Source organism: Lissotriton vulgaris, chromosome 2_1, assembly GCF_964263255.1.
Source record: "Lissotriton vulgaris chromosome 2_1, aLisVul1.2, whole genome shotgun sequence".
Classification (NCBI taxonomy): Eukaryota; Metazoa; Chordata; class Amphibia; order Caudata; family Salamandridae; genus Lissotriton; species Lissotriton vulgaris.
In genome coordinates, this window is record NC_141687.1 from 382766620 (window position 1) to 382784292 (window position 17673).

The following is a 17673-nucleotide window of genomic DNA, read 5'->3' on the forward strand; positions in this document are numbered from 1 at the left end:
CGCCGTCGAGGCACAGAAGATCGCCGTCGAGGCACAGAAGATCGCCGTCGAGGCACAGAAGATCGCCGTCGAGGCGCAGAAGAACGCCGTCGAGGCGCAGAAGAACGCCGTCGAGGTGCAGAAGGTCGCCGTCGAGGCGAAGGCGATAGACGCCGAGGAGGAGACACTCGACGTCAAGGGGCCGTCTGGTCGCCGTTCTTCGACGTCGAAGAAAGATGGAAGGAGGCCTGACGCCGTGGGAGGTTCGCCAACGTCCCAGGCTGGTAGAGAAGGAGGTTCACCGGGCTCGGTGTATTCCGAGGTGTATACCCCGTCGGGGAAGGTGACTCCCCCTCCTCCATTGCCGAGGGGTCCCCCTCCGAGGAATCCTATTCCTCCTCCGTTACCTCCACCGCAACCTGGACCTGGGTTGCCTGTGAAGCCGCCTCCGATTCCACCGAGGTCGACTTCGTTGCCTATTCTTCCGACGCCTCCCAAGGGTACGCCTAAACCGAAGGCCCGGCCAAGCCCAAGTCACCCGCTCCGGTAGAACCGGTTGATCGCCCTAGGCTGAGTAGGTCACGATCACGCTCCGGACGGAGAGGAAGATCGAGGAGTCGTCATAGATCCTCCACCAGATCAAGGCGTCGCCATAGGACGCGGGGGTCTAGGTCCCGCACGGACTCCTCCAGGACCCATTCCTACTCGCCGACCTTATCGGACTCCCCTGGGACCAGGGTGTCTCCGGTGGACGACATTGCCACATTCCAGGAGGTTCTCCTGAGTGGGGCTGCGAAGTTGGGTATCACGTTGACGGCTCCAACACCTAAGACGTCCGTGATATTCGAAACGCTTCACAAGAAGCATTTGTCTCGCCCTCTTCTACCACTAGTACCTGGATTGGTGGAGCCTGCAGAGGAGCTGTTCCTCACACCAGCGGTGGTGAAGGCCGCTCCCTCCCGACTTCTAAAGAAGTACAGGGCCCCGGATTCGGACCCTGCCTTTCTGAGAGCAGATCCGGTACCGGATTCGGTGATCGTGACGGCGGCCAGGAAATTACACTCTACCTCCCCGTCATCCACCGTGCCGCCAGATAAAGAAAGTCGATGGATCGACTCGGCTGGAAGGAAGGCGTGTGGGACTGCTTCCACAGCCTTGAAGGCATCCAGCGATACGGCTCTGCTGGGACGTTATGACCGGCGCTGTGGGACTCCCTGCAACAGTTCGTGGAACTGCTACCAAGAGACAAGAGGGAGGACTTCCAAGAGATCCTCAAGGAAGGGATGCTGGTGTCAAATCAGGTCATCAGCGCGGCTGCGGATACCTCCCTGTTGGCTGCACATGGTTACTGCCATGGAATCAATCAGCGGTGACATGCCTGGCTCCGGCTCACGTCACTTAAGCCGGAGGCCCAGCAGCGGGTGGCCAACCTGCCCTTTTCCGTGGAAACCTTATTCGGAAAACACACAGATGAGATGGCCCGCATGAAGGTGGAGGCGGAGACCCTTACGGCTGTGGGCTTGGAGAAGCCCAAAGATAAGAAGTCCTACCGGCCGTTCCAAAGGCGGTTCGGTGCACAAGAAAGAGGACGGGGGCAGTCTTCGGGACAGCAGCAGCAACAACAGCAGCAGTTGCGGAGACCCTTCCAGAAACTGCAAAAGGGTAGAGGGGGACAGCGGTCCTCTACCGCGAACAAGGGCCCGGCCGGGTCTCGACCCTGAGCGGTTACTTCCCCTTCATCCGTTACCCGCTCCGGTGGGGGGGAAGCGTTCAATTTTTTCTGGCAGAGTGGAGAAAAATTACTCAGGACAAGTGGGTGCTGAATATTGTTTGCAATGGATACAGTCTTCGGTTCATCAGCCCTCCTCCAGCGATCCCTCCGGTCAGCTCGCAGTATCAACTGTGCGAGCTCCAGGCGGAGGCCGATATCCTGTTAAGGAAAAGGGCGATAGAAGACGTACCTCTGTCTCAGAGAGGAAGAAGTCTGTACTCCCGGTTCTTCCTGGTTCGCAAGAAGGACAAGAACGAGTTCAGGCCCATTCTGGACTTGCGGCAGGGAAACAAGTGGATTCGCAGAGAAAAGTTTTGCATGCTGTCAATGCATCAGATTTATCCTCAGTTGCAACAAGGAGACTGGCTTTGTGCAATAGACCTACAGGATGCGTACTTCCATGTGCCCATTACATGCAAACACAGGAAGTTTCTGCGATTTCAAGTCGGCACCAATCATTATCAGTACACAGTGCTGCCATTCGGGCTGAAATCTGCGCCCAGAACATTCTCGAAGTGTATGGAAGTTGTAGCGGCACACCTAAGGAAGAACAAGGTGTTTGTCTACCCGTACCTGGACGATTGGTTGATGGAGGCCTCCTTCTCGGAAGCTCAAGCACACTTCCAGAAGACGTGCGTTCTCCTGAACAAGTTGGGGTTGCATAGCAACATGTCCAAGTCTGTCCCGATCCCGGTCCAGTGCATTCAGTACTTGGGGGCCACCATCCATACGCTGTCAGCAAGCGTGTATCCTTCGGAGGAGCGACGGCGATCGATCCTTCGGAAGGCTCAGGCTCTTATGACCGCTCCATCTATAACAGTGAGGACGGTGTCTTCTCTACTGGGGTCGATGGCCTCTTGTATGTTCCTCACTCCTCATGCACAGCTACACATGAGACCTCATGATTCAGAAAAGGGAGTGGTGATGAACAGAGTGTCTGAATTAAGCAGACCACTCTTACCCAGTCCAAAGATCAGGGCTTGATCCATCACCGTTTTTTAGCTCACTGCACCATCCCAGCTCAGAACCTGGATACATGCAAATTAGTCTGTTCCTGTCCCAGTGCATGATGGGAACAGGGCAAACCAAACTACCAAGCCAATTCTTATACTGGGAAGGAAACAAGCTTCCGGGGACCGGTTTCTGGCATTTCAGCCGTCGTCGGCTCGGCTTGCTTGAATCCTGATGGTGCAATGAGCAAGGGACTCACATCTGAGTATACCCTTCCACGCTTATGGTGGACAAAATGATTCAGAAAAGGGGGTGGTGATGAACAGAGTGTCTGAATTAAGCAGACCACTCTTACCCAGTCCAAAGATCTGGGCTTGATCCATCACCGTTTTTTAGCTCACTGCACCATCCCAGCTCAGAACCTGGCTACATGCAAATTAGTCTGTTCCTGTCCCAGTGCATGATGGGAACAGGGCAAACCAAACTACCAAGCCAATTCTTATACTGGGAAGGAAACAAGCTTCCGGGGACCGGTTTCTGGCATTTCAGCCGTCGTCGGCTCGGCTTGCTTGAATCCTGATGGTGCAATGAGCAAGGGACTCGCATCTGAGTATACCCTTCCACGCTTATGGTGGACAAAATGATTCAGAAAAGGGGGTGGTGATGAACAGAGTGTCTGAATTAAGCAGACCACTCTTACCCAGTCCAAAGATCTGGGCTTGATCCATCACCGTTTTTTAGCTCACTGCACCATCCCAGCTCAGAACCTGGCTACATGCAAATTAGTCTGTTCCTGTCCCAGTGCATGATGGGAACAGGGCAAACCAAACTACCAAGCCAATTCTTATACTGGGAAGGAAACAAGCTTCCGGGGACCGGTTTCTGGCATTTCAGCCGTCGTCGGCTCGGCTTGCTTGAATCCTGATGGTGCAATGAGCAAGGGACTCACATCTGAGTATACCCTTCCACGCTTATGGTGGACAAAAGGATTCTCGAAGTGTATGGCAGTGGTAGCGGCACACCTAAGGAAGAACAAGGTGTTTGTCTACCCGTACCTGGATGATTGGTTGATCGAGGCCTCCTTCTCGGAAGCTCAAGCACACTTCCAGAAGACGTGCGTTCTCCTGAACAAGTTGGGGTTGCATATTACATGTCCAAGTCTGTCCCGATCCCGGTCCAGTGCATTCAGTACTTGGGGGCCACCATCTATACGCTGTCAGCAAGCGTGTATCCTTCGGAGGAGCGACGGCGATCGATCCTTCGGAAGGCTCAGGCTCTTATGACCGCTCCATCTACAACAGTGAGGACGGTGTCTTCTCTACTGGGGTCGATGGCCTCTTGTATGTTCCTCACTCCTCATGCACGGCTACACATGAGACCTCTGCAGGAGTGCTTGGAGGACCAGTGGGATCAGAGGAAAGGATCTTGGGACGACAAGATACGACTGTCGCTGCATGCTCTTTAGTCCCTGAAGTGGTGGGGTTCAGCGGAGAATCTCCTCACAGGGGTTCGCTTCCACAAGGACATTCCTACTCAAACTATCGTGACGGATGCTTCTCTCCACGGCTGGTGAGCGCATTCGGGAGACTTACAGATTCAAGGAATGTGGTCTCCGATGGAGTCCAAGTATCACATCAATTTACTGGAACTCGAGAGCTGTTCACTTGGCGCTGAAAGCCTTTCATCCGTCCTTCCAGACAAATTCTCTGCTTGTACAGACGGACAATACGACTACGATGTATTACCTCAACAAGCAGGGGGGCTCGAGATCGCGCACCCTGTCTCAGGAGGCGCAGACGATCTGGCACTGGCTTCTGGCCGGAGGACTGACGATAACGGCTACCCATCTACCAGGTGTGCAGAATGTTCAGGCAGACGCACTGAGCAGACTGATTCAGGAAAACCACGAAAGGGTCATAAACGACTAAGTACTAGGAGAAGTCTTCGAAAGGTGGAGGACTCCAGATGTAGATCTGTTCGCCACCGCCGAAAACAGCAAATGCCAAGACTTTGCCTCCAGGTACTACCAGCAAGGGACGCTGGGGAATGCGCTATGGAAGAACAGCTTTGTGTACGCTTTTCCACACATTCCCCTGATTCCAGCGGTGCTCATCAAGCTGTCCCAGTCCTGGCCACGGATGATCCTGATTGCCCCGGAATGGCCCAGGCAGTGGTGGTGCACAGACCTGCTTCACCTGTCTCTCCTTCCTCACATACGGATGCCGTGCAGGCCGGACCTTCTCACGAAGTTCGGGGGGCAGATGTTGCACCCCAACCTCTCGTCTTTGAGTTTGGCGGCATGGCTCCTGAGATGGTGCAATATGGCCATTTGAATCTGCCCGAAGATTGCATGGACATACTGAAGGAGTCTAAGCGACCTTCCACTCGGACATCCTATGCTTACAAGTGGAAGAGGTTTTGTATCAAAGAACTTTGCGCCGACGACGTGCAAGGAAGATGTCATCCTTCCTTACCTTCTACATTTCACGCGGTCTGGCCTTAATGTTCATTCCATTAAGGTTCATCTCGCTGCATTGACTGCCTACAGGAAAAGCCCTTCACAGACTTCCTTCTTCCAGATCCCTGTGATCAAAGACTTTTTGGAAGGCCTGAAGAAAGTGTTCCCTCCTGTCAGGCTTCCTTCGCCTTCATGGGAATTGAATGTGGTGCTGTCCAGATTGATGAAGGAGCCTTTTGAACCCATTCATTAGGCTTCGTTGCAGCACTTGTCCTGGAAGGCGGCGTTCCTCGTGGCCATTACATCGGCCCGCAGGGTGAGTGAAATTCAGGCGTTGTGTTGCCAAGAACCTTATACTGTATTTCATGCTGCTAAGGTTGTTATGCGTACTCACCCTAAATTTCTTCCCAAGGTTATTTCTGATTTTCATGTCAACCATAACGTTTCCTACGTTTTTTCAGAATCCTTTATCTCCAGCGGAGAGGTCTCTACATTCCCTGGATGTTAGGAAGGTGTTGAAATTTTATCTGGATAAAACCAAAGATATTCGTAGGTCAGACCAATAATTTGTCAATTATGGATCGGTCAGGACAGGTCTTGCTACCTCTAAGCAGTCCATCTCTAGGTGGATTGTGTCCTGCATACAGTTGTATTACCAAAAAGCTAATAAGACCTTAGGGGGTAAACCTAAGGCTCATTCCACCAGGGGAAAAGCTGCCACTACAGCTTTGCTCCGTAATGTTCCGATTGCAGAGATCTGCAAGGCGGCCACTTGGAAGTCGGTTCATACCTTTGCTAAGCATTACTGTCTGGACACTGATGCCAGGGCAGATGCTCAGGTTGGACAGGCTTCGCTGCGGAATTTGTTCGCACAATAGTGGTGTTAATTTCTTTTCTCCACCGCCGCTATGGTGTGGGGATGGGCTTGCCATTCTAGTCACTAGATTGACTATACACAGAGATCCCCTACTACAGAAGGAGTAGTTTCTGTCCTGTAACTCCAGTTCTGTAGTAGGGGAATCTCTGTTATACTCATAAGTGCCCGCCCTCCTCCCCGGTGGAGATAATTATTCATGTAAGAAATGCTACAGGTCTGGCGTGCTACGCCTTCAAAAAGAACTGAAAGTAAAAGGGACCTGCTGTGCATTCTGGGATACTGGGAGAAAGTACTCTTAAAGGGACAGTATCCTATTTAAGCCACATAATGGCAGCCTATGGGGCTTGTCTATCCATGCCTTACTCTCTATCATTCCAGAGTTTTTTACTGGTAGAGGCAAGTTTCTCTATGGTAGAAACTGGGCAGGCTGTGTTGTGTGTGGTGTTGTTTGGTGGAATTTCTAGTTTAAGTACTGGACAGTGTAGCCTGTGGATATAGGCTGCATTATTTGTCTTTAATTTCTCTCTTAAGTGTCTTTGCAGTTTCTGCATGATTTGACAACTTAAGAGATTATTTTTGATTGCTGGTGTCCACGCACATGGGCGGGACTATTCACTAGATTATGACTATAACAGAGATACCCCTACTACAGAACTGGAGTTACAGGACAGAAACCACTCCTTCTATATCATGGTACCAATATCCTTCTTATTTGAGTGAGTATATCTTTATAATCTGAATGTTTGTTGTGCATTTTCAAATAAAAATACTGTATCTTTCAGTGATTTGTGGAATTTATAAAGGATTTTTAGAAGCGGTTTCCAGCTAGTTATAAATTACTTGGCCTTCGGCATCGAAAAAACAAAGGACAAGCCTTCGGAACCGAAACAAATTAAATCGAAAATTTCGGAGCTGAAATAAGTCTGAGCCAGAAACTCCTACACCCAAAGCTAAAGAGCCCAAGACCCCACAGGAAGCTTCTGACACAAAGTCAAAACAACTTTCTGACCCTAAGCCTTCGACACCAAAAAAGGACATTGTACCCAAACAACAGTCTGTGCCATATTTTTTGGATCCAAAGCAAAATACTCTACACGCTGACCCAGAAACCGGTCATGTCACCACCAAACCTAAAAAGAGGAAACTGGACCATTCAGAAGACTCTAAAATACCCATTAAACAAAAGGAAATAGGCAATAATACTTCTCCACCTTCCTCTCCTCCTCCACCTGATCCAAATTTGTTAATTTCTCCAGCACTTTCTCCTCAACATACATTTTCACCTCAACCACAAGAGTATGAAGATGATGATATGGGTGGGAATGGGACCACGGATACAGATAGGGATGATGACGATCCAGATCCTTGGGAGGATTATAATACCGATCCAGATTCACACAATGACCCAAACCTTTATCCCTCTAGGCCATCGTCGCCAGATGATAATATTGGAATTGCGCAATTAATAGGGCTGCACAATACCATGGGGTGCAATTACCCTCTGATCCCTTAGAAGAAGACTTAATAGAAACATTTACACCCTCACAAAAGTCTACACACACCCCGCTAATGCTAAAAGGCATGCCGAAACATGCACCAGAAGTGTTTAAAGACCCAGTCAGAGCCAGGATCCTCAATACCAGGGTGGACAAAAATTATAAGGCAGCTCCAAATGACCCAATCTACATCAGTGGTCAGGTCCCCTTAGATTCTCTTGTGGTGTCTAATGCATTCAAGAGGGTTAATTCACAAAGCACAGGCGACGCCCCTCCTCCTGAAAAGGAATCGAAACTCATATACACATCCGGGAAACGTATTGCATCACAAGTGGCAAATCATTAGCGGATTGCCAATGCCCAAGCTTTGTTGGCTAGATATGACAAAGCTCACTATGATTAGCTTAAAAAACTTATTGAACATCTTCCTGACCAATAAAAGAACAAAGTTAACAAACTTATACAGGAGAGTATGTTAATAACCAACACATCTATCAAATGTGCCCTTGATGCGGCCGATGCCGCATCTCTTGCTATTAATACCAGCGCTTTATTACGCAGGCACGCCTGGCTCCGAATCTTTGTATTCAAGCAGGAGGTGCAATCCACAATTCTTAATCAGCCTTTTGACCAAAAACATCTTTTTGGGCCCACAGTCTATACATCTTTAGAAAAGATGAAAAAGGATACTGAGACTGCCAAGTCCATGGGGGCCTTGCAATTACCTTCCTCTAGAGGTTCATTTAGTCGCTCCTTTTACAGGGCTAGCTCCAAAACTACAGACTCAGGTACAGGGGTAACAACGGTAAGGGAAGAGGTCGCAGTAGCAATGCCCGCAACTCCCCTACCACCAAGCAGTGACTTCCGTTCACTTCCACCCCGATCATTCCACTCCTGTCGGGGGACGTCTCTCACAGATCCTACCTGTCTGTAATTCCATTACAACAGACAAGTGGGTAAGACAAATTATCCAGTGTGGTTATTGCCTTGAACTCACCTCTACTCCCCCAGATATCCCTCCCAGACAACGTCCAATGTCCTCGGGAACATCTGACTCTTCAAACAAGAGGTTCTCTCTCTATTACAAAAACATGCAATAGAACCAGTCCCCTTGCCTCATCAAGTCACATGGGTTTACAACCTCTACTTATTAATTCCAGCAAAAAAGGACGGCTCACTCAGGCCAGTACTGACCATTAAACCTCTACATACATTCAGTCAGACCACTTCCACATGGTCACTCTCCAACAGGTCCTCCCACTGCTTCAACAAGGCGACTTTCTCTCCACCCATAAGTATAAAGGATGCCGACTTTCATATTCCCATTCAACCCACTCACAGGAAATATCTCAGGTTTGTAGTACATGGTGAACACTACCAATTCAAAGTCCTCCCGGTCGGGGTAACTAAAGCACCCAAGTCTTCACCAAGTGCCTCGCAGCAGTGGCGGCTCACGTACGAAGACAGCATATTCACGTGTTCCCTCATCTGGACAACTGGCTCATAAAAGCCAAGTCACACAGCAGCTGTGTGAAAGACACACTCAAAACAATCCAGCTGCTTCACGACTTGAGATTCACTGTGATCCACACCAAATCCCACCTCCAACTGTCCAGCACACAACAGTATCTAGGATCTACAATAGACACTTCAAAAGCTCCAGCATACCCCAACCCAGTCAGGATAAGCTACAGGCAAGCTCTAATATAAAAATTTCAGCCTCAACACTCATTACCAGCTCGAGTGTTCATGCAGCTAATCGGGATGATGGACTCTTGCATTCTCATCCTCCCTTATGCAAGACTCCAAATGCGTTCTTTACAGGAGTGTTTGGCATGTCAAAAAACAGGAAACAGGGGGGGACACACTCTCTTCAGCTTTCACACCTAGCTCAAAGCATATGGAGATGGGCCATTCCACAAAACATATATCTCCTTGTGGAACAACTCCCAGGAATACACAATCAAATTGCAGATCTGCTCAGTCGTCAAAGACCGCAGATCCACGAATGGGAACTTCATCCTCAAGTTCTTCCATTCTTTCACATATTGGGCCACCCAGAAATAGATCTGTTCGCCTCGCATCAAAACTCAAAATTCCCAAGCTTCACATCCAGGTATCCACACCCATTGTCCAAAGGCAATGCGCTATGGATGAACTGGTCAGGCAAATTTTGCTTACGCTATTCCGCCTCTTCTGCTCATTCCGTTAGTGGTTCGGAAACTCAAACAGCATTTGTGAGAAAGTGGCTCTATATATACTGGACTAGAATGAGGTACAGCGTGTATAGAATCCACCCACCCCAGAGGTATAACAGAGGTTAAAGTCAGAACTGACCTTACTCTCCAAAGTGGTAGCTTGGTCGAGCAGTAAGGCAGTACCAGAGGACAGTGTAAAGCATTTGTTGTACACACTCAGTCAGCAAAAGGTTTCACACACTCAAGGACTGAACTCCAGGCCAATTGTTTTTATATCCACAGAAATAGGTGGTTTATCTTTAGAACCAACAGTTATAAAAATATTATTTTCTGGTTAGGAGTTCTCTCATGTAATTACTTTGCAAAGGAGCAATAAAGTTTGTGCACACAATTAATACAGTATTGTCAGTAAGCAACACAATCTTAAAACACACTATAGCATTGAGCTCAATGGGTTTTCCACATGTAAGTACAGTTGATTACTATATAGATTACTTTAGTAGTCCCAGGACTAGATCCTAGATTCAGTCCTCGGGTCTAAGCTGAAACCAGATTAGCAAAAACGTTTTAGTTACTGTAGGGAATTTTCATGAATATAAAGCGGTTTTAAAAGTTCACACTTAGAAACTTTTCATTGGAAATCTGACAATGTTATTCAATGGGAGAAAATTCAGGTTGCAGGTAAAGTACGATTGCGTTATTTTTGTAACCCAGCACTGGTCTCCTAGGGCCAGCACTGGGGTCTTAACTCAAAACAGGTGCGTAATTGCGTTTCAGTATTTCGTGTGATATTTAAAGGATATTTCAAGTTTTCAAAAGTAGACACTTAGAAGAAATGTAATTAGATACAAAAGAACTGGGGAAAAGAGTCTAAGCACAATTGCACCTATCCCTAGAAGAAATGTCATAGAAAAGCAGACAATGGGTTCCTATGGAGAAAATACAGATTACTAGTAAACCCGGTAAGGATAACTTTTGCGGTTCAGTACTGGGCTGAAAGGTACAGTACTGGCTTCTCCCCTGATCACAGGTGAGTACTTCGGATTTCGGCTGATTTTATATGAATATTTTCAGTTTTCAAAACTCCACACTTAGAAAATGTTCGGGTCAAAATTGGTCAATGTTATCCAATGGCAGGTAAGTGAGTTACCGGTTTCCAGGTGAGTACTTGGTTGGTGAAGTTATGGTTCTGGGCATAGATTCGGGGGTCCCCAGGGTCAGGTAAGTACAGTAGGTTCAGCTCCAGCAGCACAAGGCCAGCCGGGTGCAGAGGTAATTGGGTCCAATGATATCCAATGATGGAAAGGGGGCCTTCGGTTGGTGGCTGCTGGCTAGCAGGCCACGCGGCTGTGGGTGCTGGGCTCCTGGTCACTTGCTCAGGGCAAGGGGGGAATTAGCATAGGACAAAGGTGGCACAGCCAGCGGCACTCGGGCGGCTGGGTGCAGGGTGCTTTTGAGCCGTCGGGCGCTCAATGTTATCCAATGGGAAAGGTAAAAAAGGAACAAAGGCTGCAGGCTTGAGGACGAAGACTCTCCAGGGGCGACCAACACTTCGAGAGGTAAGTTGGGATCTTGGAGCACAGGTAGGTACCCCAAAGGGAGGCACAGGGGGCTGTAGGGCGCCAGGTGCAGGGGTGTCTTTGGGTGTCGGAAAAGCTTACCCTCAGCTGGTCGCGGTGGGGTGGCCCCTGGTTCCGAGTCCGCCGGCGTCGTCTGGTTCATTGAGGAGGGTCTTTGGGCACTGGACTTCGGGTTCCAGTCTCCAGGGGGTTGTCCTCGTTGTCTTGGTTCGGATGGACACGGCCCGGGCTCGGCGGGTGCAGAGTGGGCTGGTCTGGAGCTTTCTGGCTGGCACCAGGTGGGTTGGTGCAGCAGAGCCTCTGCTGATGGGAGTCCCAGTCGTTAAGAGTGTCAAGGCAGGCAGGTCCTCTGGGTGTCACAAGGTTGCTGTCCGCGGGGTCACCGGGATTAGGCAGGAGCAGGTTCCAGGATCGACAGGCCGGTAGGGCTGGGGCCAAGTCAGTTGTTGTCGTCCTGTTAGCAGCTGCACGGCGGGTCTTCTTCTTGATCTTCTTTCTTCTGTTCGTATCGGGATCTGAGGAAGGTTCAGGGAGACCCTAAATACTGAGGGCAATGGGTACCTGCCCTGGGGTGAGTAGACCCCCTAGCCTGCTCCTCTCCTGTGGGAGGGGAGAAGGAGCCTAGCTGTGATAGGGCAGGGCTTCCCATCTTCACCTCATCTCCCCCATCTGAGGGGTGGGGTTGGAACAGGTTGACATCCCCCCCCCCCCCTTCCTAACGTAGTTTTTCCTGCCAGTCTTTCCGCCAAAGTGGGGGGCAGGGCTGGTGGCGGCTGGTTGCTGGGTACAGCAAATGGTCTGGAGAAGCTCACAGAGGCGGCATGCCTTTGAAGCTTCCCCCTGCCCATCCTGGGGGAGGAGACCTAGCATCTCGCCCAGGATGTGCATTGTTGCCGGCCCAGGAGAGCGGGGGCTCCCCTACCCAGGGGTCCAGCAACATGTCTGCTGTGTGGCAGCCTCTGCATCCACTCAGCCAGACGTGGATTGTAGGTTAGGGTTTTAGAGGGCATCTCTAAGATGTCCTCTGGTGCATTTTACATTAAATCCCACACTGGCATGAGTGCGGGTTTAATGGGCTGAGAAGTTTGATACCAAACTTGTCAGTCTTCAGTGTAGCCATTATGGTGCTGTGGAGTTCGTAATGCTAACCTCCCAGCACCATATACTCTTAATGGCATTACTGCACTTACAGTGCCCAGGAATGGCCCTGGGTACTGTAGGGGCACAGGGCTCATGCACCTAGGGCACCCAGCTAGAGGGGTGACTGAAGTATGCCAGGGCAGTGGGTTCCATGGGCATGGCACACAGGGATGTGAGCCATGTCGACTCTGGGCACACTCAGTCAAAGCACATCAGCAATTCAGAAACAAGTGGGGGCATACCAAGGCAAGAAAGATGGCACTTTCTCACAGCATTCCCTCACAATGATCCTAGTTTCTCAAACATGGGCCTGACAACCATGGTTCACAACCCTCTTGGAACTATCAGTAGTTTTGCATCAAAAGCTATGCCTCTCACCCAAGCTTCTTACTCGGAACCCTGGAGAGATAAGGCATCGAGATCCCAGTCAACTGAACCTTGCGATCTAGCACCTGAAGTCTTAGAGTTTGACTACCTCAATCTCCAGCCAGACTGCATGAACATCATTAAAGTCGCATCAACAAAACCACCATGGGAGGTAGATCCTTCTCCTACCTGGCAGCTAAAACCTGGAACTCACTTCCCACTCACCTTCGCCTCACTCAGAACCACCTAGCATTCAGAAAACAACTTAAAACTTGGATATTCGACAAGTAATTCCCCTCCTTTCTTCAAGCGCCTTGAGACCCTCTGGGTATGTAGCGCGCTATATAAATCATTTGACTTGACTTGACTTGACCCAGAGTTCCACCCTCACCGGTGTGGGATCTATATGTTGTCCTTACCAGACTCATGGGTCCCCCATTTGAACCTCTGCACAAATGCGAATTACAGGTCCTCATTTGGAAAGTAGCCTTCCTAGACGCTATCACATCTCTTAGAAGGGTTAGTGAACTCCAAGCATTAACCATACAAGAACCATTTTGCAAATCCATCATAAGAAAGTTTTTCTTGGAACTAACCCCACATTTTTACCTAAAGTCGTGTCTGCCTTTTACCTTAAACAGTCTGTTGAACTCCCATTTTGTTTCCGTCTACCAGACTCCGTGGCAGAACGGGCTCTTCACATGCTAGACTACGGGAACATGCTCTACCTGGGGTCTACCAGGACGGTCATGCGCCGTCTCCAATTGGTTCAAAACGCTGCTGCGCGGCTTATCTGTGGTTGTCGAAAACGTGATCATATCACTGAGCGTCTCAAGGAGCCTCACTGGCTCAATCTTGACAACCGGGTAAAATTCAAGGCACGGTGCTTCATGCATAAGATCAAGATTGGAGTCGCCCCCTCGTTAAACCTGCTCGTTCACTTCGTTCTTCTTCCCGACACCTTTTTTGTATTCCTAAGTTCAGACTCTCGAGAATGGGCGGTCGCTCTTTCGCTACCTTAGGACCCAAACTCTGGAATTCTCTTCCCTTGGACTTGCAGATACTGTCATATTCTCTTCCGTAGAGCCGTAAAGACCTGGCTTTTTGTCCAATAATTTTTCCCCTTGGATTGTATTTTTCTGCAATTGTCTTTCAGCGCCGGGAAACCCTTACGGGTAGCTGTTGCGCTATATAAACTTAAGAAATAAAATAAATAGACGTTAAAAGAGCAATACTCTACTACATTGAAATGACAGCATTCTTTAGAAAGACTAATCAAATCTTTGTGGCTACCTCCCCACCTCATAAGGACAATCCCATTTCAAAAGCGGGGATTGCAAGGTGGATTGTTAAATGCATCCAAATATGCTCTTAAAGCCAAACGCACATTAACCATTCCCCCTAGAGCTCATTCCACACGTAAACTAGGGGCTTCTATGGCATTCTGAGGGAACATTCCCCTAGATGACATCTGCAAAGCAGCAACTTGGTCTACACCACACTCTCACAGGCTGTATTAAGAAAACTTTTTCAGACAACTGCAACAGATGCAGGTAGCCACCGCTAAGAAGATAACTGCTGTATAGTCTATGCACAAGAATATGATCTACAGCTCATATGACTCGAACGAAAAATGCTATTTAACAGTATGCATCTGTTCTTGGCATGTAGAGCAGTAGATTCATATACACCCACCTGCCTCCCCTGATACCTCTATCTATTGCAGTTCTATGTTACTTAGATACATCACACATGGACATCTCTTTTCTATTTCTTATCAACTTCATCATCACCCTTTATGGCGAAAATCAATCTGAAGATGGAATTGATGCCCATGCGCAATGTCACCCTAAGGAGGAGTCACCTATCTCGTGACTACAAAGACTTCTTCAAAGACAAAAACAAAGTGCAAACATCCGAGCCAACACCAGATGGCGATCTGTGCACAAGTATATGAATGTACAGCTCTACATGCCAAGAACAGATGCATACTGGTAAGTAGCATTTTCCTTTCCTCCATAGGATAACATTGACTGTTTTTCTTGGAAAAGTTTCTAAGTGTGGAGTTTGAAAACCTAAAGAAATTCTTTAAAATTGTACTAACTAACAAAAACGATTTTACTTATCTGTTTACAGGAAATGGCCCAGTGTAGTATCCAGGTATACTACCCTGTGTAAGAAAAGTAATCTCAAAAGTAACATGCCTGTAATTTTACTCAATCCTATGCAAATTATGTAGTGTATTCTGAAAAGCATTGCATTATCAGTGGCACTACTGTAATCAAAGTACATTTACAATTGCAATCCAAACTGTGTTACAATTTGTATAGTTACTGCAAAGTACTTATCACTTACCAGAGCCAGGCTTGCTTGGTTCTAGGAAATAAAATAACTAAAAGAATATTTTTATACAAAAACAATTGGCTGAAGTTCAACAAATGCTTAACACTGTCCTCTGATAAAGCCTTACTGCTAGACTACACTACCACAAATAGAGAGTAAGGGGCTATCTTACTTTACCTCTGCCTACCTTTGGGGTTCCACTGGACTCTGTGACATTATACATCACTTTGGTATTGTATATTCAGAACCAGCTTCCTACACCTCCTGGTCCCCTTAATTATAACATGGCAGCGAAAATGTGAGGCAGTTATTCCTGAAAAGATTATTACTGCCACCGAATAGTGTAGTAAGCAATATGAAAAGCAAAAGGATTAAGTATTTTTATGGTGGTTTGTGTGTGTTTAATGTGTTTTTGGAGCTTCATTGTTACCACTTAGCAGACAGTATGTGTGTTCATTACTGTTGGTCACTATCCCAACTTCTTAAGCACTCAATATTTATATGGACTCTCTTGTTAGCAATACTTTGATTGAAATAATAGTTTGTTGTAGCAATGATGAAGTACTTTTTTTCCTGATTTGCTTTCTTTCCCTACAGTTTTACCCCAGGATCATGTACCCTCACTGCCTACAAGCTGACACCCAGCGGCTACGAGTGGGGAAGGCAGAATACAGACAAAGGCAACAATCCCAAGGGATACCTTCCCTCGCACTACGAGAGGGTCCAGATGCTGCTATCTGATCGATTTCTTGGCTTTTTCATGGTCCCTGGACAGGGATCCTGGAACTACAACTTCATGGGTAAGTGGTGTTTGCATCCCTGGGGTGAAAATAGTGATGAGGGAATTAATTTTACCCTCAAGCTAAGCAAAGAGAAAAAAAGAGACCTGTTATCTCCTGCTCTCGCCAGATATTTTTGGATTTTTGGAGGGGATGCAATGCATTGGGCACATAATCTTTGGGAAAAGTGTGGGAAAGTAGGGAACAAATATCGAGGTAGTAGTGTTCTTGCAGTCAAATGTAGAGCGCTGTGATCCCAATACTATTGAGGACGGACAGAAGATCTAAGGATACATGGTCACGCATAGTTATGGGGCAATCTACAGAAAGGGATTAGTCAAACCTTCTTTGAGGTACATGGCTGGGAAGTCAGAAAGGCTCATCACGGATGTATTTTGTGACGCGTGCATGCTTTCTGTCCCCAGGGGTTCGTCACGATCCAAACATGAAGTACGAGCTACATCTGGCAAACCCGAAGGAGTTTTACCATGAAGTCCATCGGCCATCACATTTCTTGAACTTTGCCTTGTTACAGGAGGGAGAAGTATATTCTGCTGATCGTGAGGATCTGTATGCCTGAATGTGATCGCAAGGCATTGCAAATTGAACTAGAGACTACAATTCTGTTGATATTCAACAGGAAGTCCTTGAACGGGGAACAGTGGCTGGTCCTAGGGCTTTTGCCCGGCACAAATTATTTGTCATCTTTCCATTCACTGTTTCAATATTGTGCTCGTCTGCGACATCTGTAAAATGAGTTGGTTTCTGCACCCTGGCTGCATCTTTCTGTATGCAGTCATCTTTGTTGTATAATTGTATTGGTTTAATAAAATAATATAAATTAAATGAACTGTATTCCATCTTTAGCCCATTCAGTGACCTTTTCCAGTAACTTTGTAAAGATATCCTCTCTCTTTCTTCAGGGGTACACTTCTGTTGAAGAGTGAAATGTTTCTCCGTCCGCATCAGAATTTCAGGGGAGTTATCAAATAGATTCACTGTCTGCTCTTATGATTGTTGTTAAGGTGCCCAGACCTGTCCTGCGACGACTGGCCAAACATCACCTCTGGTTCGCTGTTGGATCTGAATCTTGACACAATATACTGATGACTTAACGCCCCCACTATGGGATTCTCTCCGATATTTGTAAGTAGTGGAACATCTCTGTACGTTTAAGAAACCCGCAACAGAACTTATTTATTTTCAATTGTGAATGAGCACAATTTTCAGTCTACTTTTAATGCATTAAAATCATTCACAGCAAAGTAGATGTGGTTGTAAACGAACCTTTAAAAACACTTTAAAACTGAGAAATGAAGATGGGTGTACTATATTCATGTTGTAACTGGAGTGAAAACTAACTACCATAACTACTTTAAAGATTTCAGATGCAGTCCTATCTTGTGATAAGCCTTCCTGATTAGGTCCCTTTGTTATTACCTCTTACTGAGCTGGGATCCCTGAACTGAGAAGGCTTTTCAGAGACTGCCTTAAACTGAAAAAAGTTTTCCGAGAACTTTTTTTTTTTCATTCCCTGGTTTATGACAATTACTTCATTTTCTTCTCTGCCTTTGCCTCTAGGAAGCATTTTTCTCCTCGTTCCACGCTTCCTATAATTCCTGAGTGTCTGTGTCCACCATGTTAGACAGGTGCCCTTGTTGTGGAGGAAAGAAGTCATGAAAGGATGCACATAGCATTTATGTAATTTGCTTTGTTGATTTTCACTTTAGTAAAA

At 47.5% G+C, this 17673-nt stretch overlaps 1 protein-coding gene across 1 annotated transcript in view; it reads left to right on the forward strand.

Moving 5' to 3' along the window:
* The window catches only part of PRPF8 (pre-mRNA processing factor 8), a 121829-nt gene extending 105045 nt beyond the window's left edge, over positions 1-16784 (forward strand). The window contains exons 42-43 of the mRNA XM_086955209.1: positions 15757-15959; positions 16364-16784. Coding sequence (XP_086811335.1) covers positions 15757-15959; positions 16364-16518 — 358 coding nt within the window. The 3' untranslated portion in view covers positions 16519-16784. The remainder of the gene's footprint in view (positions 1-15756; positions 15960-16363) is intronic.
* Positions 16785-17673: the final 889 nt, after the last annotated feature.